General features: G+C 44.2%; 1 protein-coding gene across 2 annotated transcripts; it reads right to left on the reverse strand.

Annotated features, from left to right (window-relative positions):
• Positions 1 to 1,308: 1,308 nt before the first annotated feature.
• LOC147895986 (uncharacterized) lies at positions 1,309 to 26,254 on the reverse strand. Of its 2 annotated transcripts, XM_087382146.1 has the most exons (9): positions 24,170 to 26,254; positions 14,403 to 14,629; positions 13,972 to 14,304; positions 9,283 to 9,529; positions 2,845 to 2,973; positions 2,512 to 2,727; positions 2,281 to 2,404; positions 1,827 to 2,075; positions 1,309 to 1,655 (listed from the first exon to the last, which is right to left on the reverse strand). In XM_087382146.1, the coding sequence occupies exons 1-8, from the start codon at positions 25,787 to 25,789 to the stop codon at positions 1,846 to 1,848; spliced, it is 3,126 nt and encodes a 1,041-aa protein (XP_087238272.1). In that variant the 5' UTR covers positions 25,790 to 26,254; the 3' UTR covers positions 1,309 to 1,655; positions 1,827 to 1,845. The 2 variants fall into 2 exon arrangements, with proteins under 2 accessions (XP_087238272.1, XP_087238271.1); XM_087382145.1 differs by having other exon boundaries at positions 1,309 to 2,075; positions 24,170 to 26,253.
• Positions 26,255 to 27,982: the final 1,728 nt, after the last annotated feature.

Consider the following 27,982-nt stretch of genomic DNA (forward strand, 5'->3'; position numbering starts at 1 on the left):
ACTCAAGATTTAGCCCTCTTCTATGGACATCAGGGTTCACTTACCATGCATGCTTACACGAATAGTGACTGGGCATGTTCCGACAATAAAGTGTCACATACCGGCAACTTTTTTACTTGGCAGTTCATGTATCTCTTGGTTGAGCAAGAAGCAAGCAGTTGCAACATCCAACTGTGAGGCTAAGTACAGGGCAACCTTCACCACGGCTACCGTAGAGTGTGTTTAGCTTCGACAGTTAATTGTAGATCTTTATATCCACCAAACATCCTCCACTATGGTCTACACTTGACAGCCAGAGTGCTTTGGCTGTTGCACGTAATCCAATGTTTCATGCACGTACCAAGCACATTAAGGTTCACTATCATTATGTTCAAGAGCGGTTGTCAACAGGAGACAAAGAGTTGTCCTACCTCCCCACAAAGAACAACATAGCAAATCTGTTTACAAAGGCACTTCCTCATGCCAAGTTTGAAGTCTTTCAACAAGCTTTACACTTGGTTTCCTTTGTTACATGATCTAGCTACCTTGTACATTCATAGGTGGCTATATCCCTTGGGGTGAACATGTGCCACCATGACCAAAAAATACCAAGTATTCTAAGACGTTTTCAAAATACTTCAATGCATACCATGCAAGGGGGTTTGTAGGCCATCATCTCCCGATCGTATTGATGCCCTCTAGGCCCTAGTATGTGCCATATAGCTTAAGTTATTAGCACTTAGGTCACCTAGTACTTTTAGTGTCTTATTACACCTACTACTAGTGGTACCACTAGGACACTATCCTAGGGTTCCAAGGTTCCCCTTTATTTTGTACTTTGTACTTTCATTTGTTAGTTGTTGATGTGACGGCTTTCAACGTTTTGCTCCACATTTGCTTCTTCCGCTTCCTTGAGCCTACAAATCAAGGGGGTGACACTTGCAAAAAAAAAAGAATAAGGTCCCTCCCCCCATCCTGAAAATTACCCCAGAAAAAAAGTAAAAAAGATGCAAAGATGCAAACGGCATGTGCGGACCACGTTCAAACCAAAAGAAAATGTATACGATAGAATTTCAAGACTCCCTAGGGGCTCACGAGCATGCTTAGAACTTAGAAAACTGCACAGAAGTTTCATGTAGGTAAAACAGACGCAATTTCCTGCCCATCCTTGCAAAGGAGATCTTTTTTTTCTTTTGAGTTTTGTTTTGTCTTGTTATTTTTCCCCGCGGGGCAGGGGGGGGTGGGTAGTAGTACACAGGTTTGGAGATCTGTGCAGAGTATTCTGCTCTGATAAATGTACATCTGAAGCTTTGAATCGATGTGCCCATATCAAGTTCAAACACCTTGAGCCTTTTATAAGGTACTATAAATCCATGTGATATTTCTCAGGCGGTAAGAGAGGGAGCTCATACCCGTGTACTCCACGCTCATACCCATGTATTCCATAAATTTTATTCAGATAAGTTATTTTGATAACGCTTGCAAAAAAACTGACAACCCCCATCTCCCGTTACACAGAAGGCTTTTGAAATATAGTGCCTTCCCATCAAGCTCAAATAAATGTCCTGGATTCTACACCTTTGATTTACTTAGGCAAATGTGGTAGGATGTGCATGATGGCACCTAATTTATAAGTTGCACCTTTTATTTCTGCCTCCATACAATGTTCAGTTGAGCTGCAACAGGCATGACCAGAACTGACTTCCATTCCATACTTTTATGAGGAGAAAAGAAAAGGCAAAGGGGTTTCAATGGTAATGGTAGAGGAGTTCCCAGTTTACGTATATGATATATCTGGGAAACTACTAAGAGAACCATTGGTCTGTAAAGAGAAACATCACACCTACCGGACTACAAAACTATTGTTTATGCAATTGGAGCACTCTGTAAAGCTTTCTGTACCAGCTCCTTCTGCTCTTGGGCATGCAGATTACCAAATCCAGTTGCTGTGGCAGCTGAAGGTGGTCTCCCAACATATTTCACATCTTCGTAAGTACCTCGATTCAAAGCCTTCATGGCAGTGCTAAGCCGCGGAGCAATGTAAGAGTACCCTCCCATGTTCATCGGCTCTTCTTGACACCAAATTATTTCAGCATCTGCAATAAAATGCTATGAACTGTAAATATCTGTGCTTAAAGGGTTACACCACCATATTCTATCATACAGATAACAAGGCAAAGAATTGGGGGGGTGTACAGAGGGACAAAACAAGAGGCACAAGACTCTTATCAACATGGCATCATATGAAAGAGAAAACATCATGGCATCATATGAAAGGGAAAACATGATATGGTTACTTACTAGGATATCTTTTCAGCTCTCTTTGTACAAGATCATATGGGAAGGGGCAAAGCTGTTCTACGCGGCAAATTGCCACATCAGTCCCTTTAACTCTGTCTCTCTCCTCATTCAACTCATAATAAACCTACGCCAGCAGTAGTAATAAGGGAATGATACATTAGTCGTGTTGAGAACAAGCATAGCTTAGTTTTTTGCAGGAGAGAGAGATATAGGTGAAATAAAACAATGAACCTTTCCAGAGCAAAGAACAAGGCGCCGGATGCCTTCTTCCCGATCAGAATGAAGATTTTGGTCTTTGATTAAACGCTTAAAACGGGTTCCCTGCTTGTCAAATCCAGGATGCCCTTGTACATCATCGAATTCAGACAGATTTGATTTGCATAATTGATGGCGAAGAAGATTCTTGGGTGCCATGACAATCAGAGGTTTACGAAAATCTCTGTGCAGCTGTTTGATTCCACCAACAAGCCATGAAAAAAATTGTCAGAAATCACAAGCCTCCTGTAGATTTAAAATCATAATCTGCTGAAAGAAATGGATTTTAAAGTTCGCAGAAGAGTTGACCTGACGCCGAAGAACATGGAAATAATTGGCAGGAGTCGTCACATTTACAATCTGCCAGTTACATTCTTGCACTTGAGTGCGCAAAGAAGGGTCCATCTCTGGTATCACAAATGGGTTATCGTTACTCATCTGCCAACCAAACAAAAACGAATCAAAAAAAAGTGAGGATACATTAATTAATATAAGGAAGGGCAACAAGTCGTAGAATATGACACAACAAAGATATTATTATTTGAATTTTAAGTCCATGAAACATCCCAAAGCAATGAACTTCTTAGTAAACACAGGTGATTTCACACACTCTTGATAAGAAACATGCTGGTGACCATGAATTTTAGAGGTGACTTGAAAAACATAATTTGTATGCAAACTGTTGGTATTTGTGTGGTCACCTCCCCATCTGTGAATCCCCAAATGAGGAGAGCAAAGGAGAGGTGTGTTAGAAGGCGTGGGCATTGATTTGGGATGCCACATGGTCATACCTAACATGGAACAAAGAGGATGGCACATTGCGTGTCATGTCAGCAGTTCGCTGTCTATCAGGGCAGCAAAGAGGACAGATCAAAGGGGGAGATTGTGCCTCACCATTGGCTGCACATCAGGGCAGCAAGGAGGTCTTCACAGAACTGCCTTGTGTTTGGCTGTCCAGAATAGGCATCTTGAAGGTGTGTTTGCCGGCACAATACCGAGGTCAACTGAAGCTCTACGGAACCATGCAGGCTGAGTGTTTTAAAAGTGCCAAGGATGTAGACTAGACTCGTTACTTTGTATTGTGTCCATCTCTTGGACGGAGATATATATTGCTGCTTCTACATCTCTCTCATGAGCATTGTCTATTTGCTTCCTTGCACATGTATTGTTAAGTACACATGAAGGAGGATTGAAATTACCTACACCACTGTGTGTGAAATTAACTACACCACTGTGTAGGCATCCAATGCCTGAGTATAAACAGTTCTCCCAGCAGCTGTCCACACGGTGTACATCGCAAGCTGTGTTTTGTACTACAGATCTGTCCTTTTTTGAACAAACAGCACACACCCTCTACACACACACATACGAATCCAGTAACATGCCCAAACTCATCCTCTAAAAACACAACATAGTGCAGCTTCAATCTCATGATAGTCACTCATAAGGTTGAAAACAGTAAACTCCATCACACATAGCAGGGACTAGCTACTATGGCATCCCCGCTGACGTCATCAACACCAACAATGGGTGTAGATCCTAGTATAAACATATGCTCTCACACATACAAATCTCCACACCCACACATACTTGAGCTCCATTTATACAAAGTCTTCGTATTAAGTTTCTGTCGGCACTCCGGAGGTGAAGGGCAAACTCAGCCATGACGAAGGCTAGCACTAAAGGAGAAGGCTAATCAAAAAGGAGTCCAAAATCTCTAGCTGCTTTTGAAGACTAAACAATTTCATTTTAGTCTCTCCTAGACGAGCATCTGCACGCATGCGCGCGCGCACACACACACACTTTTTTCTTTGTAAAAGAAACTTTGCATTAAGAAGAATGTACATTCATAGCTGCTGTCCCAGAGTGGGACAGCTAGTACTTAACAGGTTTTTCTGTGGTGAGTAATGCTTGGCATTATTCCCTTTGGCCAAGTCTTGGCACATTGCTCCTACTGTCTGTCACAAATGTCTTGCTCCAAGGAATCCTTGTTCCATATTTTCAAGCATTGCCTTGCCACTCGTGCCTTTCTACTTTTCTTCAACAGCGTCTCCGAGCCCGATTTCCTACTGCTTGCTTTGGCAAGCTTTTTTGGCTCTTCAGCATTCATGCATGGAGGCACGAGTTTGATATTTTTTTCACATGGGTTCAATATTGGGGACTCTGGACTCTGTGGAAAGACAGAAATCATTGAGTCTTTGGAAGCCTACTTTTTCCATGTTTCACTATTTCAGAATCTCGCTTAGGCAATCCCTTTATGATTGCCTGTCTGTTCATCAGATAGACTCTATTTACTTGTCTTACAATGCAATCTTCTGATATTGTACTTGCATGTCTCTTCTTTGGGGACGACTTCTTATAATACAAACATACATGGATTTCACTTTTTTTAAGTGTGTACATACATACATTTGTATACATGCATGTGTGTGTGTGTGCGCACGCACGTGCATACTCTTCACACACAAAAAGTGTGTACATACACATACATATGTATGTACACAGCCACACTTTGGATTTCCACATGCTTTCCTTCGATTGTTTTCTCCCCCTTTCTCTCTCTTCTTCTTCTTCTTCTTCTTCTTCTTCTCTCTCTCAGCTTCCAGGGTAGGCCTTTTGAATGTATTCAACTTGTTTTTTTTTTGTGAAATCAGTACACACACCAAAAAAAAAAAATCAATTTTCCCAACAGCTGTCCACGTGCCTGAGTATCAGCAGTTCTCCCAATAGCTGTCCACGTGGTGTACAGTTCACATGCATGTAATGCATGCACGCATGTATGTATGTATGTATGTATTGGTAGAATAACAGATCGTTTGGACCTGTTGATTTTTCACCTTTTCACGGATGAACTGATTTATCAATGTGCTTAGCCTTGGAATTATCAACAAGACTCTTGCCCAATGTAATGCATGATTCATTGTCACAACTAATAGGTACCGCACCTCCTGTGCTATGCCAACTCTTGGTCATCTTAGGCACACGTCTTACATTTTTCAAAACAAATGCAAACCCATTTGCAAAAGAAAACTTTAGGTCACATGCTTCCACTATGTCACATGCATAGTTATTTCCAAGATGCACACAACCTGTCTTTCCACTTTCATAAGTGGAGAATCATTCCCTATGGGGAGTAACATGGAATGAAGCACCAGAATCCAAAATCCAATCCTAGTAATATGCATCATCCAAAGTGATAAGCAAGTCTGCAGAGGTAGACTAGACATGAAGAGAATGTCATTGTCACTATTATGAGTGACTGCATTAATCCCCTCGATCTTCATTTTTCCTTTGTCCTCCCTTGGACTCTCTTCCTTCTAATTTGCACCCCAATTTGCATTCTTTTTTTTATCCTTTTACTCTCTTTTTAGCTTGTAGCAATCCTTTTTCATGTGGCCCTTCTTGCCACAATGGTAACACTCAATGTTCAGTGCCCTGGATTTGCTACGAGACTTCCCTCTTACCTTTGAAGCCAAATTGCTTCACACAATGCTACATTTTCTGCCATGTACTGAGCCTCAGTGAAAGAAACAGTGATAGTGTTTTGTAGCTTGCTTCTTGCTCACCCATGAAACACTACCACTGCTGATCTAAAAAGTGTAGCCTGTAGGAGACTTTCTGTCTTTGCTACCTGCCAAATCACCATCACAACACTCTTGCAGCTGTGAAGTTTTGGATTGCCCATAAAAAATCCTGGCATGCATAGAACCTTTGATGTACCTAAGGATTCTTTTGGCTGCCCACCAATGGCTGGCTGTGCCATGTACTAGTTGAGACAACTCACTGCATATGAAATGTCAAGCATAGAGGTCATAAGAAAATAAATCTGCCCACAAACTGACTGTACAAAGTGGCGTCCACATTGGGCTCATCCACATCAACATCCTATCTCAATGAGAGAGAAATCTGTTTGCTTTCCAGCACGTGAAATTTTTCCAGCAAGCCTGTACCATACATTGTCTAACTTTAAAATGTGCCATTAGTGCACTGTTATACTTCTACACCCAAAAATGATGCAGCTGCCCCAAATCTGTCACCTCAAACTCTTTGCCAAATGCTGCCTTGATCGATGAGAGTCATGCATTGATAAGATCATTCATATAGAAAAGAACAAGAATCAAGCTGTCATTTTCTGTAAAACAAAGAGTTTGGATCTGATTTGGCCTTTTTCATTTCAAATGTCTAGAAGGCATCTAGCTTGGTCTACCATGACTTTGATCCTCTCAAAGTGCTCTCTCCCCACCTAAGGGCCCTGCGATGTCTAAGCACTGGCTCCAACTTTACAAGCCATGCCTCACTTGTCATAAAGGCCCCTGCTTTATTTTAAAGCCTATTTTTTCCTAAGATAGCTTGCTTTTCTTGAATTAGGTTTGCCTTCCTTGGATCAGCTCTATTCAAGGGATCTAAACCTTATCTACACTAGCTTCAGTCTCAACCCCATATCAATCCAAACCCTAGGTGAGATTGGATTGTGCCTTAGCCCATGACTTACATGGTACCCCAATATAGGGTCTAGTGTCAACCTTGGCCATCGGCAACATTGGATTCAACACCATTAACCCTACATTCAATCCACATCTTAGGTTAGCTAGCCTCATTCAATCATGGTTAAGTCCTAGTTAGTCTTGTTACAGACTTAACAGGGATCGCTAAGAAGGAGGCTCATCCACGTTTGTCCACTATGAACTCCAAGCACTTAAAATGTCCTCCAATAATCCAAGAATCCACGTTTAGCAAGCGGCTAGGGAACTGCAAATGGGTCCCCTCTGTAGTCTACAAGTTTTGGATTAGATGTTCAAGATTCCAATCGTAAAACTCCCTAATCCTGGGATGATCCCACATTGCTTGGCCCAACATCAACACTATGGTCAACAACATTTGAAGCTGAGATACATGCACCCCTACTCTAGCCCACTGATAAAGACCAAATATCGAGACTTTGTCCTAGGAGAAGGCATCCACATCTGAAAATGCCTACAACTAAAAATTAGTCGTTCCCTAAAGCATCGGGATATCCAGCAAGATGCCCATTGTAACTCTTGTCTACGAATCAATCTTTAACACTAGTACTCGACAATATTGCAAAGATGCATAGTCTTAGCTCACCATGAATCATGGGGACAGGAACAAGAAAATCAAAGGGCAGCAAAATCAACAAATGCCTAGTTCTAGGCATCTCGAGAATGAACTTTTGGTGACAACAAGCCAATGCATATGCGTTGAGGACTTTAGTCCTAAGGTGTGTGTGCCATCACGTATGAAGTTGCATGTGCGCACATATCTTTACACACAATGAGTAGGGATGGTCACCAAAGAAGAAAAGATGACCAGTATAGAAGAGGTTTCATCACGGATGACTAAACTAATGATTGATCACCAAGGTGCATATGCTAACCAAATGTATGTCATATGTAAAGAGCTATCTGAAGAAGTATATGTTGATGAAGGGAAACTTTACACAAATATAAAACACAAGTTTACATGATTAGCTTTCATAATGAGAAAGTGTGGATACTCCAGCGGTAACATTCCCTCTTCGCTGAAAATTGTCTGCCCAGATGTTCACATGCTCACAGGATGAGCTTCCATAATGAGAAAGGGTGAACACCCCGCTGTAACATTCCCGGCATTGCTGAAAATGGTTGCCACAGAAAGGGACATGAAGGAAATGACTCGTAAATGGTTGTGTAATCACATCAAATCATCTCATCCACTGACACATTGGATGGAGGAAGCATACCATAAAGGAAGGGGCTTCATGGAGAACTGGCAAAACCACAATCATTGACATATGCAATTGACCCACAGAAAGAGATATATATATACCTTTGTAAGACTAGAATAAGTCCAATCATACAAATTTAGAATTTTTGTTGTTCTAAAGATCAAAAATCTACAAAGAAAATAAAAGAGAAAATGAAAGAGAAGAAAAAACAGGTAAACAATGGCTAAAACAAGAGCAAGTCAGTCCTCCTTCGAAAATAAATTAGCCCCTGATTTGGGCATGCAAAGATAGAGGGCCAAGACTACGCACAGACATATTCGGACGAAATAGGTTGCTCAGAGAACGAGCTTTCATATGAAGCTAAGGAAGAATATCAGGATGAAGTGATGGTGGAAAGTGAGAGCAAAGGAGAACATCTTTCGACTACACGTTAGGGGAAATTTAGCGCAAAAAGCAAAAAAGAGCAAAAAAGCCGGCTATCTAAGCTAAACCCTGGTTGGTCCTACTGAAATGTTGCTATTAATTTAACTAACTGTGCGTAAGTAGTCCATGCTTTTCTCCAAACTTCTATGGCTCATAAGTAAGAGCTAGGAAACCCAAACACATCCCAAATTTTGAATCAGCCATCTACCACAACATGCTATTAATTGTGTTGCTTCTTTGCACATCTACTACACCAACAGTCAGATCCCCTGCAGGGGAGAGGGCCCACACAGGGCGGGCGAAGGCCTGAATGGACCTGGGGGAAAGCTTAAAGCTCACAAATCAGTGAGGGAGAAGCACACAGAAAGAGGGGGAGATGACTATGGCTAAACAAGGAAATATTTGCCCACAGGAGATGTGATACATAAGCACACATACGCCTGCATGGCCATGCATGTGTGCGATTTCTTCAAGTGTTTTTTAAACATTGTATCAAAGAAAAGGCCATCAGCATAGCACGATTTGAGTATTGATGCAAGTTTTAAATATGCATGAATTCATTAAAATTTATATCAGAAAACACATAGAAAAGGACGTACTTGCAAATAGCGTTCAAGACGTCCACTAGAGTGCTCTGGTCCTTGCCCGTCATAACCATGAGGAAGAAGAACGACCAAGCCAGTCTGCCGAAGCCACTTTGCTTCTCCACTGCTCACAAACTGGTCAAATATGACTTGAGCTCCATTTGCAAAATCTCCAAATTGTGCCTCCCATAAAACCAAAGAGTTGGGATTTTCCATGGAGTAACCCAGCTCAAAACCAAGTACCCCAAACTCAGAGAGAGAGCTGCATCAAAACCATCACATCAGCTTCATCAATTGAGAGCATAGCTTGTGGAAGGGGTAGCAGGGCAAAGACGACAGTAGAGAGGAAAAGGCAACACAACAGCCACGTGTGTTGGAAATGAAGTAAAACCATCTCAAAGCCTGTATAAGAGGCAAACAAAATTGTTCGACCTGGCAGCTGTTTATATCAAGACTTGGAGTCCCTTAGAGTAAGATTTATAATTTCATCTGCATACTTTAATTTGCAGTTACCTTTAAATAACTTTGCTTGTTCCTGAGCAAAGAAAACAACCATCTTGTACAAGTAAAAACCAATCCTAGTACAAAAAGTTTAACTGCAAAAAATGCAGAGAGCAAGAATTAGGCTACCATACAAGGTGGTCTGACTAACCATAGAGGTGGTCTGACTAGCCATAGAGGTGGTCCCTATGGCTGCTCCTGACTTTCCCTCAGCCCACCAGACCTCCTCCCCCTCTGCTCCCACCATAGCCCACCAATCCTCCTAACCCATGTTTGCTCTGACTAACCATAGAGGTGGTCCCTATGGCTGCTCCTGACTTTCTCTCAGCCCACCTGACCTCCTCCCACTCTGCTCCCACCATAGCCCACCAATCCTCCTAGCCCATGTTTGCTGTCCTTTGTGAGCACCGTTTCTTGCTCACCGTCAACCCATTTTGCTCTACCCTCAGCCTGTTTTAACACCGGCCTAAGCCCAGTTTTTGTTCTTCCTTGGCCTCTTTTTGCCCACTCCCTTTCCTCTGCTGACAGTCTTTCTCATCGTGGGTCACCCCCCCCCCCCCCCAACGAAGTCTTTCCCCTGCCCTTGGGTTTCACTTCTTCCTGATCCTGTTTCACCCGCCCTTGGTCCCCCATTCCTCTGTTTCGTCCTCGGCTTGGAACTCCATTTGCTGTCATAGACAGTTTACCACTACCCCAGGCACCTTAGGCAGTTACGAGTCCTCACAAGCAGCTGCTCCTGGTCTTAGCCTTGTCAACAGGCCTGGCCTGGTTCCACCTTTTGGAGGCCCTTTGCTGCCGCTAGGCAGGCCCCTCGCTTCTACTCTTTCCTGCCCCTACCTTTGTCACCCCTGTTTTCTTATCCCTTCTTCCCACCTCCGAATTTCTCTTCTCCTCCCTATGTCCTTTACCTCATCCTACACACATTCGCTTCCTTTGGGAGCTCAAAACTAGCAGTTTTGCGCAGCATTCTATTTGACTCAGAAAGACAGATTCTGAAGGTGACCAATCTGGTCTGGCCAGAGAAGCTCAAATGACAGCTTCCTCAACTCCCACAGCCATCTAAATCACCCTCTCCTGAGGACAAACAACACGTGGAGGGCGCACGCCAGAAGCTTCAAGACAAGTCTATTGTAGAATGCCCTGTGAGACTCACCTCCAATCGACACTAGATTCAAGAACAAGATGGGAGCACATCCTAGGCGTCACCATATAGGGGATAGAAGTGATTCTTCTTCAGCTCACTACACCAGAGGCAGCCCACGCTTTGATCCATCAGAGCCTAATCTACTGGAGCTCACACCTCCCCCGAAGACCAAGCACCATGTAATCACCTTGAGACTCCCCAGCCTTCCAAGGGGGTACTGAAATACCCTTCTATCCCTCAGTGGGCTCCTCCCCAGCCTGAAGGGGTCAAACGTGCCGACCCACGTAACGGCCGTTAACCAGGAAGGAAACGTGGGCTGATCAAGACGTTGCGTGGTGGGCGTTCCTGGGGCTCTTGGTGACCCGTGTGACTCTGTGGACTGAAGAACGTGAAGCCTAAGGGCTTGCCCAGTGGGGCGTGGTGCAGAGTGGGATAAACGGCGGACGGCCCGTGCCAGGGGTCGTGTTTGGCTAATCTGCGCATAAAGGGGATTTTGGTATCAGAACCGAGACATAAAGGGAGGTTGGGACGCGGCAACGGGTCCGACGTAAGGTGCTCACGACCGGAGACTAAGTCCGGAACTACCGGGCCCTCAACCTTCATCACCTTCCACCCAAGCTGCACCAAATGTTTCCCCTTTCCAATCTCCTTCACACCCAACTTCCTAACCTGTTCTAGCCAAGCCCAACCCCATCCTTCCCCCTAACCCTCTTCGAGTTCCTCTTATCTCAACATACTCAACGAGGGATCAAGGAGCCCAAAGTGTGGGTTCTGAACCTACCTGCCCATTGGACTATTACATGCTGGTGCCGTAGAATTACATCCACACATCACATCCCCAGATGGGAGCATTAGGCAGCCCCTTTAGTGGCTCTATGCCTACATCTACAAGAACAAAGGAGTTATTAAACACTTTTCTACTTTCAGCTCAATGATGAAGAGAGAGGTTTTTTAGCCCGCCCAAGCAAAGCAATATACAAGGACCATGTAGGTGCTCTTCTCGTCCTATACTACTTTTACTAGCAGGCAACTTCATCGAATGGCACCCCCCATGGTCCACATCACTGAAAGACACTGGTTTGAGCAACGCACACCACATGAGGTATTTGCAAGATTCTAGTCACGGATTTGGACGAACCAAGGGTAAAGAAGATTTTCTGCTTCTCGCTCAAGGCACATGTGTGACTCCCCATTGGGGAGTAGATGCGGAGGGATTGTACTTACCTTTGCATGACATGAGTTCATGAGACAATCTCCCAGAGTTCCCCTTCGGCACATGAGATCATGAGAGCCTGCTCAAGATCATCTTGCACATGAGGCACATTCTACAAGTGCTCACTTGGGATTCTAGATATTCATGAGGCCACTCCACCCTCCAAGCAGCAACCCTCGTGTTTTTGGAGGAGAAGAAGGTCTGGGACACCATCGCAAAGATATAGCCTGGAATATCTTGATAGCACACTGCAGCCTTAAGGGGGGGCAGTAGATCCAACCTGCAACTCTCATCGACATTTGCCTAGACATTATATAAAGCTTGTGTGCGATATAGAAGCAAGACAGAGAGCATTCTTGAAAGACATCTAGGCATCATTAACACTTATGATTGCCAGTGCACGAATCTAGGAATCTGCCAGTTGTATAACCCATAGGGAATAAACCAGATCCCAGAGAAGCATATCTCTAGATCAATCTAGAAGCATGCCCAAACTCATCTTCTTAAAACACCACACAACAGTGCAGTTTCAATCTCATGATAGTCACTCATAAGGTTGAAAACCATGAGCTCCATCACGCATCACAGGGACTAGCTACTATGACATCCTGATTCCCCACTAACCTGCCCAACAATGGGTGTAGACCATAGTATAAACACATGCTCTCACACATACAAATCCACACATTTACCTTACTTGACCATTCGTACAAAAGTCTTCATACTGAGTTTTTGTCGGCACTCCGGAAGTGAAGGGCAGACTCAACCGTGACAAAGGCTAGCACTAAAGGAGGAGGCTAATCAAAAAGTATTCTGTTCATTCAAGCTACAACTGCTTGTGAAGATTACGATTTCATTTTAGCTATCCCCAGTCCCAAACAAGTATCGAAGCCCCCCCCCCCCCCGCCCCCCCTCCCCCCAAAAAAGGCCAAACAATATAGCTGATAGGGCAACACACCACTTAAAATGAAAAGAATATCGCAATATCAGCAGGTGTAACATGGACAGAAACTTCACAAGGTGAAATTTGCACATCCGCTAATACAGCAGAAAGCATATATCTAGACAAATCTAGGAACATGACCAAACTCATCTTGTTAAAACACACCACATATTGCAGTTTCAATCACTCATAAGGTTGAAAACCATAATTTCCATCACACGTAGCAGGGACTAGCTACTACGACATCCCCACTGACATCATCCCGGAGAAGCAAGCAGCTAGTATCTCTTTATTGTCAACACCTTGTGGGATAGCTGATTTCGTTTCAAAGCACCTACTGCCATGAAGCTGATTTCCCAATTCCTAAACTTTGAGCACCTACTGGCAGCCTGATACCTCAGTAATCCTTGATGTGTGATGTACTGGTAAGTCGTGGTAACTAAATACTTGATGTGTGATGTAGGTACTATCACTACAGTTCATTAAATGAGAGCAGAGTGCTTGATCTTAAGTGTGAAAGTTCCTCCTTAAACGATCATGCCATCATGTGTGGCAGATCCTTTTATGACTGAACCTGGACGATCCAACAGAACTCGTCTTGGCTTTTCTCTATAGGGGTTGATGGGTCAATTCTGATGTTACAGTGGGCAAGAAAAACACTTGAAAACGGCATCTGAACATTTTTTCCAGTTTGATAATGGAAGTACTTTATGGATTACCTGCAAATTTATACAAAGCCCCTCATTCTCTATCGAATCTGAATAAGTCCCAAAATCCTCCTTACACAATCCCATGGCTTCTCAGTCGTCGCCACACAACAAGAAATTACCGAGCATCATAAGAACACAAGGCTTCAAGCAAGCTTATTCAGCCAAAAGGTAAGTGTTTGATCAGATAGTGTACCTATTGCTGACAGTAAACATCTCCTCTTCTTGATTCATGATGACATGATCGAGTGGGCAGTACTTTTCTCCTGTCTCCTGATCATGAAGAACAGAATGCCGATGACTGAAAGTACCTCGCTCAACATCCTGACCACTGAGCCGCACATGGTTTCCCTCCACAAGAAGGGTTCCAAAGGCCAATGCCTCTGCAGTAGCCCAGTCCACACCTTGCTCTGTCTCTATCATTTGAGCTCGTTGATCATAGGTTCTTTTAATCGTTCGATGAGGATGAAAACCAGGTGGTAATGTTGTGATAGACTTACCCACGCTCTTCAGAATTTCAGGTTTTACCCTGTCAAATCCGGGAAAATAGTATACGTATGCTATCATTTAAAATATGCTTTTAAAAATAAAGAAAATGAATAATTCTAATCTTATCTCAACTCATACCCTGTATTCCTGATTCGAGAAAGCTGTTCTGGACCTTTAAATCCAGCCCAGAATGCTGCAAGCCAATCTCGAGTTCTTGGCACGTAGTCTTTGCTGTTGTTGAACTCCTCATTAAGAATAGACATAACTTTCTGATGTAACCTGTCAACTTCTTCTTTTGTCATCTGTCCTGAATCAATTAGCTGTTTCTGATATAGATCCACTGCAGGTGGGTGACTTCTGATAACCTGTAAAATGGGCACCCAAAGTAAGCTAAAAATGTTACATTTGCAATGACCGCGCTTGAAATTGAAAACGAACTGACATTTGAGTGTTACTTATATTCATTAGCATGGGCAAAAGAGAAGTATCACAAGCCTGGACGGCTTAAGATAAAGATATCCATTTCAGCCCTAGTGCCCAATCATTTTTAACCATGAACGAACTTTTGATTAAGAGCATGGGTAGCCAGCAAGACAACTCAGATCAATCGTTTTGATATTTGAAAAGAGAGTGACCAGCCCATAGTTTCTTTCAACTTCTTGGCACATTTCCACTCCAGGGGGGAAAAATGCATAAGAGTCTTAGTGAAATCAAATACATATGTGAGTGACCTGACAAGGCATATCTTATTACAAAATGCTATGGACCATAATTCTTATCAATAATACAATAATAACTAAGCAAGCATAAAAGCAGGACCATGGCTGTAAATTACATGACTATTGAGATTATTGTGAGTCCCCCCATATGAGGAAAAGTTGAAAAATGCATAAGAGTCTTAGTGAAATCAAATACATATGTGAGTGACCTGACAAGGCATATCTTATTACAAAATGCTATGGACCATAATTCTTATCAATAATACAATAATAACTAAGCAAGCATAAAAGCAGGACCATGGCTGTAAATTACATGACTATTGGGATTATTGTGAGTCCCCCCATATGAGGAAAAGTTGAAAGGAGCTTGACACCTGTAGGGATGGGTGTGAGAGGGGCCCACTGCCATGTGGACACCAGAGATGAGTGCCACTGTTGGAGGTCAACATCTCCCGATGTCGCATTGTAGAGAGAGGGCCTTGCTTGAGGGTGTGCCCGCCCCGTGAGAGGTTAGGGTAGCTGTGGAGGTCCCACCTGAGGGTCCTCTGGGCCTGCTGGTTGCCACGTGTCAGCCCCCATTCTGGCGCATTTCTGCTGGGCACTGTCAGGGGCCTGCGTGGCTGCCCATGGAGCTGCAGGTCTGCCCCTATGGAGGCCTTTTGGAGGCTGAGGTGGGCCGACCTGCTGGTCGGCCACCTTGCCTTGAAGGTAGGCCTGGCAGGATGGGTTCACCTCCCCTAGATGGCTGCGTGGCAGTCCATAAGGGGGGCTGGAGGGGGTCGGCTCCCTTGGAGCAGTTCAGTTGGGCAGAGGGGCAGGGTTCAGCCCCTAAAGGCTGCGCAGCAGCTCCTTTGTAGGGCTGCAGGTTGAGGCAGCCCAGTCAGCCCATAGGCAGAGGGGGAGAGCCTTCTTATAGGGCTGTGTGCCAGCCCCACGTGCTGTAGGGTGGGATCGGCCCTAGGGTGGGTCATCCCACCTCAGGCCAATTGGTCAGCCAGTCCAAAGGAGGCAGTGAAAGGCATAGTTACCAAGGAACAGGAACATTCCAGAAACTCAGGTGCCAGACCAGGAACATTCCAGGAAGGGGGAATGGGGGAACGCGAACTGGAACACCACATCATATGACCCGTCACCAATTTGTATGGAAATATACCAAATCATCAAAAGAAAACCACTTTTAGCAGCTCTACACTTTCCATTTCACCATTAGACTTTTAAAGACACTCTTAGAAAACTCAAAACTGAAATGTACATGTTAGCAATGTGCATAAAGCCATAGAAGTGTAGAATATTATAGATCCGAGAGCATATACTATGCATAATACAAGAAAAGGAGGCCATGCCTTGGGCCTCAATGCCTCAATACAAAACAGCACTCATGACTCTCGAGTCAAGTACATGTTATACAGAAAAAAAGAGAGTCAGCCCTAATGGTATGAAAGTGGCATAACCATAGAGGCCTCCTGTTGAGCAGCATTAGGCGGAACACCAGTATTAGGGTGTTACCAGTCTGGAACGCTTTTCAGACTGGTAACACCGCACCTGGAAACGTTCCGGGCATGTTCCAGGCCTTCCTTGCATGTACTCTGGACAAAACAGAATTCCAGACGTCCGTGATATTGGAATGTTGTTCCATGTAACTATGGTGGAAGACCCTGAAAAGGGGCCATGAAAAGCTACCATACTCCTCCCCCCCCCCCTTTTTTTTTGGGGGGGAGGGGGTGACACAACCCCGCAGGATCTGACCCTATCACTAACCTAGAATCTCGTCCTCAATCCAACCAGAATCATGGCGCAAGTGCCTTGATCCTCCCGACCACCCCTGAGCACGTGGGCTACAGCTCGACTCATCCACATGCCCGTATCTAACCTAGGCGTCCCATACCACCTGAGCCCGTCCAAAGGACCTTCGATACACCACCTATGATCCGCCATGTAGATGGCCAGAGTCCCGGCTTGGGTCCAAGCCCCATCCATTAGTTGAGGAGCGCTCAACTGATCTACACAATAGCACTGGCCCTCCCTCTATATAGAAGGAAGCCCGCTATAGATAGCACAATGCTATGAATAGTTCCCTCCATATAAAGCGAGCATTATATATGAATCAATCTCTATATACAGCAATCTCAGCTAAAAATAGCCATCCAGACCTATGCTATCCTGTAACCCACGTTAACCTACTATCCAACCCTAGGTACACCATGCACATGACATACTTCCCTTTCTCTAAGAACTCACTCCTGAGTTCACCAAAAAGCCCGAAAACTCTTTGTGAAGATGAGTCAATGCCAATAACTATACTCTGACTATCAGTTAAAGTGTGCTATACTTTCCATGAGATTCCAATCAAAGAGAATCTAAGGCCAAAGCCACAATCTTTGATAGCCAACCCAAGAAAAGTAAATCTCTCAATCTAAACAAGGTTACATATCGTCGAGTAGTCTCCTCGAGAAATCAAGTAACGCCTGAATCCACAGAGTTAATTCCGTTGACATATCCGTACACAAGCATGGTAAAATATGTACCTGAAGGTAAATGATTCTATCAACCTTATCTATTGAGTATCCTTGAACTCAAAATCTTAGGTTGAGATCGAGGAATCATTGTTCGAACAACCCCATCAATTGAGCCCCTCGAGGTCAATTTTGTTGGTTGCAATTTCTATCAACCCTAACGGCCTAAATTACTTAGTATTCAGAAAATCCCTCAACGCAATACCCTTGTAATTCAAATTCTTGGGTTGAAATACATGACATACTTTCTATCGCATAACAATTAGGTATCCGTTCATAACTCATGATGGAAGAATCTTCATGGACGTATCAATGGGCAAAATCCTGACCAAAAATATGGTCCCCTTGATCTACCCTCGAAAGGCTCCTACATGAGGATAATCAGTAAAAATTCAGTTGGCTATATCCAGTCAATGGTACTATTCTAGACATGAATATAGTCAACCATCATAGGAATAACATCCTATGTAATCCAAAGACTACGAAAACATACAATCCGAAATCTCTTAAAACAAGATCCACTATCGAATATCCTGTATAAACTTGTGCACAATAAACCGCTCCGATCACAGGATCATCCAGTTCTTAGGATCTCTTATCTAGGAACATCAAGTTCCAAACAAGGCACTGACATACCATCATCAGAAGAGATGCGGTAACCCTCCCTGAGATTGAGTCTAGACTATGGAGCTCCAGGGTTGAACCCAAAAAATACATGGCTTCTCTCAAGGTAAAGAATCTTAGTCAGCCCTCGTAAAAAAAAATCTAATCAAGTTGCCCCCAATTCAATTCAGCCTACTTGTACTTCACCCTAGAGGTCCTTGGGTATTATTTCACGCTGGATTATACCACCACATCAGAGAATCTTAAATGTAACATACCTTAGTGTCCCATACCACCAAAGTATACTGCAAATAAAAAAAACTCGGTGGACAATATGAGTGAATCAGGTAGCCAATCCCTCTTCAACTCAGATGATCCCAGATTGAGTCAGGGTGGCAAATCCGTTCTCAATCATTTTCTTAATGTGATTATATCACCCCCTTGTGTACAATACCCCAACCAATAGGTCAAAGAAGAAAACCAGTAGGTAGCATCCCTAACAACTCTTGAATCCTGACTATTCATGACCTCGGGCTAAAAGAGTGAGAATCAGAATGACCCCGCCTTTGGACATGATTCAAAGAAGGCATTCATCAAGACTCATCATGGTCTAATCAATAAGAACCTTCATATGTCCAAACGGTGACTCGAAGAAACGCCATAACTCACAATCACAACGAGATCAAAACTTCAAATAGAAACCAAACAAGAATCTACGCACCAAGATTCGAGAAAGGAAAATCCAATTGCCTTTATTAAATCTGGTCTAATATGTAACAAATATTCGGGCACCATCAATGTACCATATATCTAAAAAACTTCCGGATATATGCAAGAAAAGTATAATTTGAAAAAAACCATCAAATTATAGCTGCCACTAGTTACAAATCAAACCCAAATTAACCAAAACCTGGTCAATTTAATAACCAGACAATTTACAATTCATACAAAATTGGGGAACATCTTGAACCAAACGTGGTTCAAAAGATCCAGTCGAGCAAAAAAATAATTAGGTATCGGTCAAAACTGAGGCTTTCAACTTCTTCATCGCTTCTCAAAAACTCGGAAGCCGTATAAAGACTCTAAAACAAGCTGTCTACATTTGGAACAGCATGAGCCTTCTTCAATATATTTCTGGTACTGAGGGGTTTTATAGTAGTGAAGAGCTGCCCAGAGTTCATCCATCAAGGAATCCATCTCTCGTAGCAGGTCATGAGGTCTACGAGGAATAATCTCCGATATAGCCTCGTCCTCCATCTCAATAAAACAGTAATCCAACGTAGGTGTTTCATTACTTTCATGTCCTTCCATGGCTGGAAAATATCTCGCACAGGAGAGAGACTAGAAGAAAAGCAGCTGTGTCCAAACGTGTGCTCTTCACACTAACAAAAGGGAATCTGGTGCTGCGTGGAATCAAGGAAGAAGGCGAGTAGAGGACAGCAAGAAAGATGGCGAAATATGATAGGCTGATCTCAGACGGAAAGAGGGTGAGAAATTCGCCTTCATGCGCTGAAGTGCTGAAGTGAGAAAGAGAGAAATCCCGGGTATATAAATAGCCAGGAAGGGCCAGCAAAAGCTAGGCGAATTTAGGGTGGGTGCTTGATTTAGAGCAAGTGCTTTCCTTGCTAGAGAAAAACAAAAAAGCAACCTACTTTTTTTTTTAAACCAAAAAACAGTCTCGCTTTTAATAGATCTGGTCCCGCTTTTCTCCAGCCAGCCAAAAATAGCCAAAACGCGCTAGATTTAGAGCAAGTGCTTTCCTTGCTAGAGAAAAACAAAAAAGCAACCTGCTTTTTAACCAAAAAACAGTCTCGCTTTTAATAGATCATCTTCCGCTTTTCTCCAGCCAGCCAAAAATAGCCAAAATGCGCTAAAATCAGGCCATACGCTCCTTCCCAAAGCCAAGCTCCTGCCCCAATCATATCGCCCCTATCTCTGATGCCCGAATCTCCTAAACAAGCCGCTTTCTAGGCTTATGAATGCTCTCTCTTTCCTCCTACTTCTCAACTGCAGCAAATCTAGGTCTCTAGGGTAGGAATCTCATCCTTGAGAGCCTAGAGTGAATTCTTTCCCTCACCAGAGCACTCTCACGCGTCCCCACACAGCCAATCACATCAACAACCCAAGCATGGGTAGTTATAGGTCAGAAATGATACATCCTCATATCTCTTGCTGAAAGCATCAAGTCTTCTCATCGCCTACCCTTCTCAAGAAATCACGATTTCCAAACACGTAGCAACCGAGAGAGAGCACAAAGCCTATGGACTTCTATTTCTTCCACAACTCTCCCAATCATGAGCGCACATCATCAGCCAACGATTCAGCCCATACATGAGCGGAAATTCAGATTTGCAAGAGCCATCTCAAAAAGCGTACCTGGAAGACATCTTTTCTGCATACCTCGCGTTGAATTCAATCGTGATAGGACGGCTCTGATACCAGACGACACAACCCCGCAGGAGTTGACCCTATCACTAACCTAGAATCTCGTCCTCAATCCAACCAGAATCATAGCGCAGGTGCCTCGATCCTCCCAACCACCCCCGAGCACGTGGGCTACAGCTTGACTCATCCATAGGCCCATATCTAACCCAGGCGTCCCATACCACCTGAGCCCGTCTAGAGGACCTTCGATACACCACCTATGATCCACCATGTAGATGGCCAGAGTCCCGGCCTGGGTCCAAGCCCCATCCATCAGTTGAGGAGCGCTCAACTAATCTGCACAATAGCACTGGCCCTCCCTCTATATAGAAGGAAACCCGCTATAGATAGCACAATGCTATGAATAGCTCCCTCCATATAAAGCGAGCACTATATATGAATCAATCTCTATATATAGCGATCTCGGCTAAAAAAAGCCATCCAGCCCTATGCTATCCCGTAACACACGTTAACCTGCTATCCAACCCTAGGTACACCGGGGGGCGCTGGGAGTTCCTAGGTCATCTAGGATACTTAGGACAGCACTAACCTAAAACCTTAAGGATTGCTAAGATAATCAGTACACTTAAGTCAACCTTGGTTTTAACCTAACCCAATCGACTTAACCTAATCTTGCTAACCTTCCCAACAAGCCTAACCTAGCCCTAGCTAAGTTAACCCAAGCTAAACTTAACCTGATCCTAGCTAACTTCACCAAAACGAAACTATCTACAATTAAGCTAGCCTAAAAGACACAAAGGTGTGGCAAGCAGTCGACAACGGAGCAAAGGTGGATGATGACGAACGGAACCATGGCAGCAAAAATTCTTAGGATTTCTTTCAATATGGCACGCAAGCGGTAGATGGCAAAAAATATAAGCGTGCACAACAGCGACACCATGCTGAGTGATTTGCACTGGGCTTCGTTCGTTGTGCAACGGTCAAACACCCATTAGTGGGGAGCACCATCCCAAAAGCTTGCAGTGCATACAAGGTTAACGATGCAGCTAGAGCAGAGCTTGGAAACTGCTTTGCCTTCAAAAAGCACAAGGTATGCGTGTGCCTATGCTAATGGGCGGCGGTTGTGCGCACATCACAGTGAAATGGCAACACCCACTTCAATTGTGGAAGCAGATTTAGATACGTTGATGGAGCTACAAAAATCTCTATCGATGGCCCTTGATTTGATCCTCAGTACAAGATGATGTTTACTTTAAAGCCTCGAGCTCTAATGAGGCCAATACTCTTTCGCCCAGGGTCTCTTCGATCGTCAGTCTGCTACTTGATTGACTCTGCTGGTAGCTTGCATGGTATTGTGCTAGTCATTGAAGCCTACGTCTATTGGCCTGCTACATCTTCACGCAGATCCAAGACATTTTCACCACTCATAGACGAGCCACCACAACGCCGGGTTTCCGATTCTCAGTTACAGCTCCAGCTCTTAGCCTGCCTGAGCTATTGAGCTCTTTATTTCAGCATAGTACTCAGCAAGAGTCTTAGCGCGCCCTTCACTCCAGCCCTTTGTGGCTTGTATGAGTTTCTTTCCCTTTTGGTGTACTTTGCACTTTGTCCCATAGGCCACGAGGCCTCCCGCGAACGTTAAATATCTTTCTTTCTTTCTCTCTCCTACCCATCTCCCCCTTCCTCTCTCTCCCTTCCGCTTTTCTATCCCCTTTCTCTAATCTGCCCCTGCCCCCTTTTCTACATTGATATTAGAGCCATGCTCCAGGCACCATTGCTTCATCCTAGCATTCATCAACTGCATCTATAACAGCCATCAGACATGATATACAGTGCAAATGTCGGGCTGTCTCATGCTATGGTGGCGGAGGGAGACGTGGTCTCCTCGATCTTTGTACCCGTTGAGCTATGTCCAGAGTGATCCCTCGTCTCGGGCGGTCTCCTCTGAGGAAAACTGTGATAGGTCGGACCTCAATAGTGTGCTATGGTCGCTCTCCGTGTCGCCGGTGGCCTCTGCAACCCTCTATCCACTGTGTCCTGGAGCTGACTCAAATGCATACAAATATGTGACTCGCCGCTCTGTCTGGTCAACCTCTGTATCATGTGGCTTGGTCGCCTCCTGCTGCTCTCTGATCTGTCATAGCAAGGTCTCCCTATGTCAGTAGGTAGAGCCCAATGTGGACCTGGTCATGGAGGTGTGATAGTGGGCCGAAGCCACTCCCCTCCTAATAGACAATGGTATATCCCTCGGATCTTGTAGTAGGCTGGGCAGGCGCAGATACGGGAGATCCATTCTAAGAAGAAGACGCGACGGAAATCGGGATACAGACAGGATTTGGTTCGATCTGTAGTAGATCCCAATTACTTAAATGAAAAGGAGCTGGTTTGATACAGGAACTATGTCATCCGCATATAGCAATATCTGTCACCCAGCAATGATCCTTCGCTTCCTAGGCGATCGATAAAGGATGTGATCTCATCAATGTAGAGCCCGAAGAAGATCAATGAAAGAGGGGATCCATGCTTCGGTCCGACGGTGCTCTCAACCGCATCTGATAGACACCCTAGGGCTCGAACTCTCCCTCCCAAATCAAAACCTCTTGGCTCTGCATCTCCTAAAGCCTCCTGATCATACGAGAGCGTAGTGCAGTGTCGAAGGCCTTCTAGAAGTCTACAAAGCAAGCATAGACTTTCTAGTGCCTCAATTTCGCCTCCTCAATGATGGCCCTCAAAGTGAAGATGTGGTCATGGGTGGAGTGTTGTCTTTGGAAAGCTGCATGTCCTAGACCCTGCTGCCCCTGTGTCTGTGTGACTGCTGATCTTCATCTCTAGTAAAGACACATAGATCTTGACAATAGTAAAGACCCATAGATCTACTATGAGAGTCATCCTCATGAGGGTCCATAGTGTCTGAAGCCTCATCACTAGTGGCCTTGCCAGTGCCTCGGTCTTGCCCACTCTACAAGCTGTTTTCCACGTGAGGTTCACGTCCATTTTGGTCAACAAGGCCTTGACATCCGCCATAGGAGTGTCCCCCACTGCAAGACCTTGGACCAAAACATTTAGAGCCTCCTTTTGTCCTCCTCCAAAGCATCTGAAATGTATCTCTTTCTTGGGGGCAGCCATGCCTTTCTTGACCACATCACTTCTAAGCATCGATTTATGGATGAGTCCGAGAAGAGAGATTTTGAGCAACCTCCTAGGCTGACACATATTTCCCCTTCCCCAAATGTGCCTCCAGGTTTGAATTGTACTCTAGATGGACAAATTCCAAGCACAATCAGGGATGGTGTTGATATATCCTTTCAGGTCTACCTAGCATCACTCGAGGGCGGGAGATTTTCAAATCAGCGTAAGGCATATAAGAAATTGGATCCTGATGTGAGGTTCGCGATGTCCAAGATTCTGGTGTGAGGTTCGCAAAGTCCTTTACTCAGTTTATGAAGTCTATATCCATTGATATCTAGGAGCAAGGCAAAGACATGGGTTTGGGCAAGGATTATAAGGATAAGATCACTCTGCAGAAATTCAAAGGTGAGACCAGTTCACTCATAAATCAAGTGACAGGACCAACATTGTTTATATATGGGATCATAAAAATCTCTCTCTCTCTCTCTCTCTCTTTCTCTCTCTCTCTCTCTCTCTCTCTCTCTCACATCACATGCAGTGTTTGTGCAAGGGTTACCTGGTACATCTTTGGCTGTGTGAAAGATGGTTCATCAATCTCATTGTGGCCAAATCTTCTGTAACAGACTATGTCCACCACAACATCCGAATGAAAAGTATTCCTCCAATCAGCGGCAAGCTCACAGACATGAACTACAGCTTCTACATCATCACCATTAACATGAAAAATTGGGGCGTTTAAAGCTTTTGCCACGTCCGTACAGTATGGAGATGAACGACTCGCCTTGGGATCGGTAGTGAATGCCACCTGATTGTTTACAACAATATGAATAGTGCCCCCCGTGGTATAATTAGGCAAGTCACTCAAGTGCAAGGTCTCATAAACAACCCCCTGCCCAGCAAAGCTACCATCTCCATGGAGTAATATGCTCATGTTTTTGGACCTCTCCTTGTCTTTGGTATAGTATTGTTTTGCACGCGTTTTGCCAACAACCACAGGATTGACTGCTTCCAGATGACTGGGATTTGCAACAAGAGACAAATGAACTCTCTTGCCACCTCGCGTTGGCCGGTCATATGACGTCCCAAGATGATACTTTACATCCCCACTGCCTGTGTAAGTTCCAGTTTCATCAACAGGTTTTATGCCACCACTGAACTCACTGAATATGTGTCTTAACGGCTTTCGAACAACGTTTGCCAAAACATTAAGCCTACCCCTGTGGGGCATGCCCATGACAATACTCTCTGCACCAAGATCTGCAGCCCTATCTATAAGCTCCTTCATACCAGGAATTAAGGTTTCACATCCCTCTAAGCCAAAACGTTTTGCAGCTGTCCACCTTTGTGCCAGAAAATTTTCAAAAGTAGAACTCCAAATGAGGCGGTCTAGTATGACGGCCTGACGTTGGGGGCTATATTTGCGTGGAGCCTGAGTCTCAATTTTGTCACGAAGCCAATTACACTTGTCACGGTCTGGAATGTGCATATATTCAAATCCAATGGTGCCACAATATGCCTGCTCCAAACGGGCTAAAATCGATCGGAGAGTCTGCACCGGCCGATTCTCAGAAAGAAAGCCAGACATTCGCCAAACCCCCAGGAAAAATTCCCGATCCAGGTCTGTTTCGGTGAAACCGTAAAGAGCTGGATCCAAATCCACTGGTATCGTCCTTTCATCCATTCCAAGAGGGTCCAACTTTGCTTTCATGTGCCCATTCACTTGATAAGCCCGCACCAGCAATAGTAACCGCATGCTCTCCTGGATTGTCTGTCCTGAAATGCCCGGAGAGGTGGACGCCTGACCTGTAAAATTTCTGAAGAAATTGTCCCAGGATTCATCCACGCTGTTAGGATCCGCCTCCCAAGCCCTTTGCAATTCTTCCAAATACACACTACTGGTCCCATCCAGGAAGTTGTCGGTGAGCCTGGACAGGGGAACTGCCCTTGGGACAGGTGCGTGGGCCTGCTGACTCCTCTCTGCAGTTCCATAAAGGAGCCGAGAGGACGCCGGAATCCAAGAATCAACATCGGATAACCTCTTGAAAGAACCGGGCGGAGCCTTCGCAGACGATATAAAAGAACGGGTAGCTGTGAATGTTACAAAGGGACGCTGCAAGCGAGCGTTTCGCAGCTTGAATGCCGCGGAAGCCGCGGAAGAGATTCTCAACCAGCCCATTTTCCAAAATGGCGAGGATCCACTACGTCAAAGCATACGCCTTTAACAGGGCGTAGTCCCTACAAATCGCAAAAGCGAAAGGGATAGAGAATCGGAGGGGAGGGGGAGGAGGAGGATCGAGGCAAAAAGCGGGGAGAAAGGAAACCCTAATGCCGGATTTGCTACTCACAGGAGGGAAGAAGGAGAGATGGATCGCGATGCCTGCCCCTATTTCTGCGTCGATGTTGGGAGGAGGAGGAGGAGGAGGAGGAAAATTTGATGTGGCTATGGCTTGGGAGACGATGCTGGGAGGAGGAGGAGGAGGAGGAGGAGAAGGGGGGAAAAGTTGGAGCTTGGAAGGTGCTGGCTATGGCGGCCAGCTTGCCTGCAAACACACAGGAACAAAACTCTCATATATATATATTCATATTCATTTGCACATACAAAAGATGATGATGATGATGAAGAAGAAGAAGAAGAAGAAGAACCTACATAACAACGTATCCCACTTTCCCACGTGTCTTTTGTAGACTACACCCACACAATTCACTTCACACACGTTTTGAGTTTTCTCTCCACCATGAAGCTCTCCGGTACTAGTAGTAGGTTCACTAGGCACGATCGCATATCACTCACTGCATGGCAGCATCGAGCTCGGATAGCAAAACAGTTGAAACTCGCCTAAGAGTACATGCATTGACCACGACACAAATGTGAAACTATAGGGTGGGCTCGGTAGTGCAACGTCCAATCGTGGAATGGACTGCAAGCACGTCCATCCGTCTGAGTATGAAAAGAATGATTGCCTGCACCCATCCAAACAGATTTTGCCATTCGGCCAACATCTTATGCAACTTCTTTTCAAAACATTGCTTCAAACTTTTGCCACACGTGTTTTATAGTCGTTACCAGCTAAACAATATCCTGACTAACTTCACAGCTAAACACGTGTTTTGCTCAGGATGTAGGAGGCTAACTTCACATGCCAAGCCTCCTCCTGTAAGTTAAGATTCTAGAGGCAAACATCTCTCTATCCCAAGGCCAAGCGAGTGCGTGAGTAAAGTTTCTTATAAACTTCAAAAGAAATGTTGATGTTCGTACTGGGGCATGAGACTAGGCTAACAATATCAATGGTCCAAGGCTAGCTTGTTTTATAGCACAACATTTGCAAGTTAATGCGCAATAGCTACTCAAATTGTAAATGCAATTTGAAAATTGTTTCAACGCCATTTAGATACCATGTTTCTCGATATAGTGTTGGAACGCTTGGTGCACATGCTGACCTTTTCTTTGCTAGAATTAGTTTTTCCCCTTCAAAGTCCTTTGTTTTATTATTGTCTTCCTTTGAGTTCATTTTGTCTAACTAGTGCTTTGAGAGCATGTCATTTTATTAATAAAATTAACAACCATTTTCACATATTTCCTTTACGTATTGCAATGTGGCACACGTGAACTACAAAACACTTTGAGGAGATATTGTATTATATAATGGCTGACTTTATGAGGGAAATTACATTACTATAGCAACATGCCTCTCTGCATTGGACATCCTAATCAAACCTCTCAACGGTTTGGGAGCTTCTTAACATTTTCATGTGCATATATACAACTATTTTATCTTCCGTTGTTATTTGATACCTAGGAGAGAGGATTGTATTTAAACACAAGTAAGAAACTATTTTACACTATTCGAACAAAAGGCCAAGCAAAATTACCAATGCCTTAGTAAGTGTTGGAGGGTATTAGAGGCAAAACAATCTTGGTGTATTATAAATGCCATGATTTTCTAGATGATAGCCAACGTGGAGCATACTAAAACTATTTGGTCGACTGTCATGGAATACCATTTGTCTAACCTAGACTAGTTTGCACTAGTCATAGCTTCATCATGGGACCCCTTTAGAAGAAAGGTGTAGTGGTTGTGGGTACCCCATTACTCCATCCAACTGTTCTCTCTTGTTCCTATATATTCCTTGGGATTCTTATTTCGTGTTAAAAGACTAGATCTTTCTATGCCACAAGGAATTTTGCACTTCATGCCTATTGATCAAGTGCATGAATAATTTCATGGGGATTCAAAGAATAGACATGTCTTCTATTATGCCTCCTCTCATCAATAAATAGATCTTGTTCTTTGGGCTCACCATCAAAGAGGGTCATGAATGGTGGGTGTGGGGTGTAGAGGGGAATAATAGCTTTTCAATATAAAGCTAC

This window comes from Dipteris shenzhenensis, chromosome 12 (assembly GCF_047967505.1).
Source record: "Dipteris shenzhenensis isolate YYH24624 ecotype China chromosome 12, Dip_SZ_1.0, whole genome shotgun sequence".
Taxonomy (NCBI): domain Eukaryota; kingdom Viridiplantae; phylum Streptophyta; class Polypodiopsida; order Gleicheniales; family Dipteridaceae; genus Dipteris; species Dipteris shenzhenensis.

Coding starts and splice junctions, on each gene's coding strand:
- LOC147895986 (XM_087382146.1), bottom strand. CDS start 25,789: ATGGGCTGGTTGAGAATCTCTTCCGCGGCTTCCGCGGCATTCAAGCTG. Junction 14,630..24,169: donor CACAGCCAAAGATGTACCAG/GTAACCCTTGCA, acceptor CCCATTTTACAG/GTTATCAGAAGTCACCCACC. Junction 2,974..9,282: donor GTCTTGAACGCTATTTGCAA/GTACGTCCTTTT, acceptor TTTGGTTGGCAG/ATGAGTAACGATAACCCATT.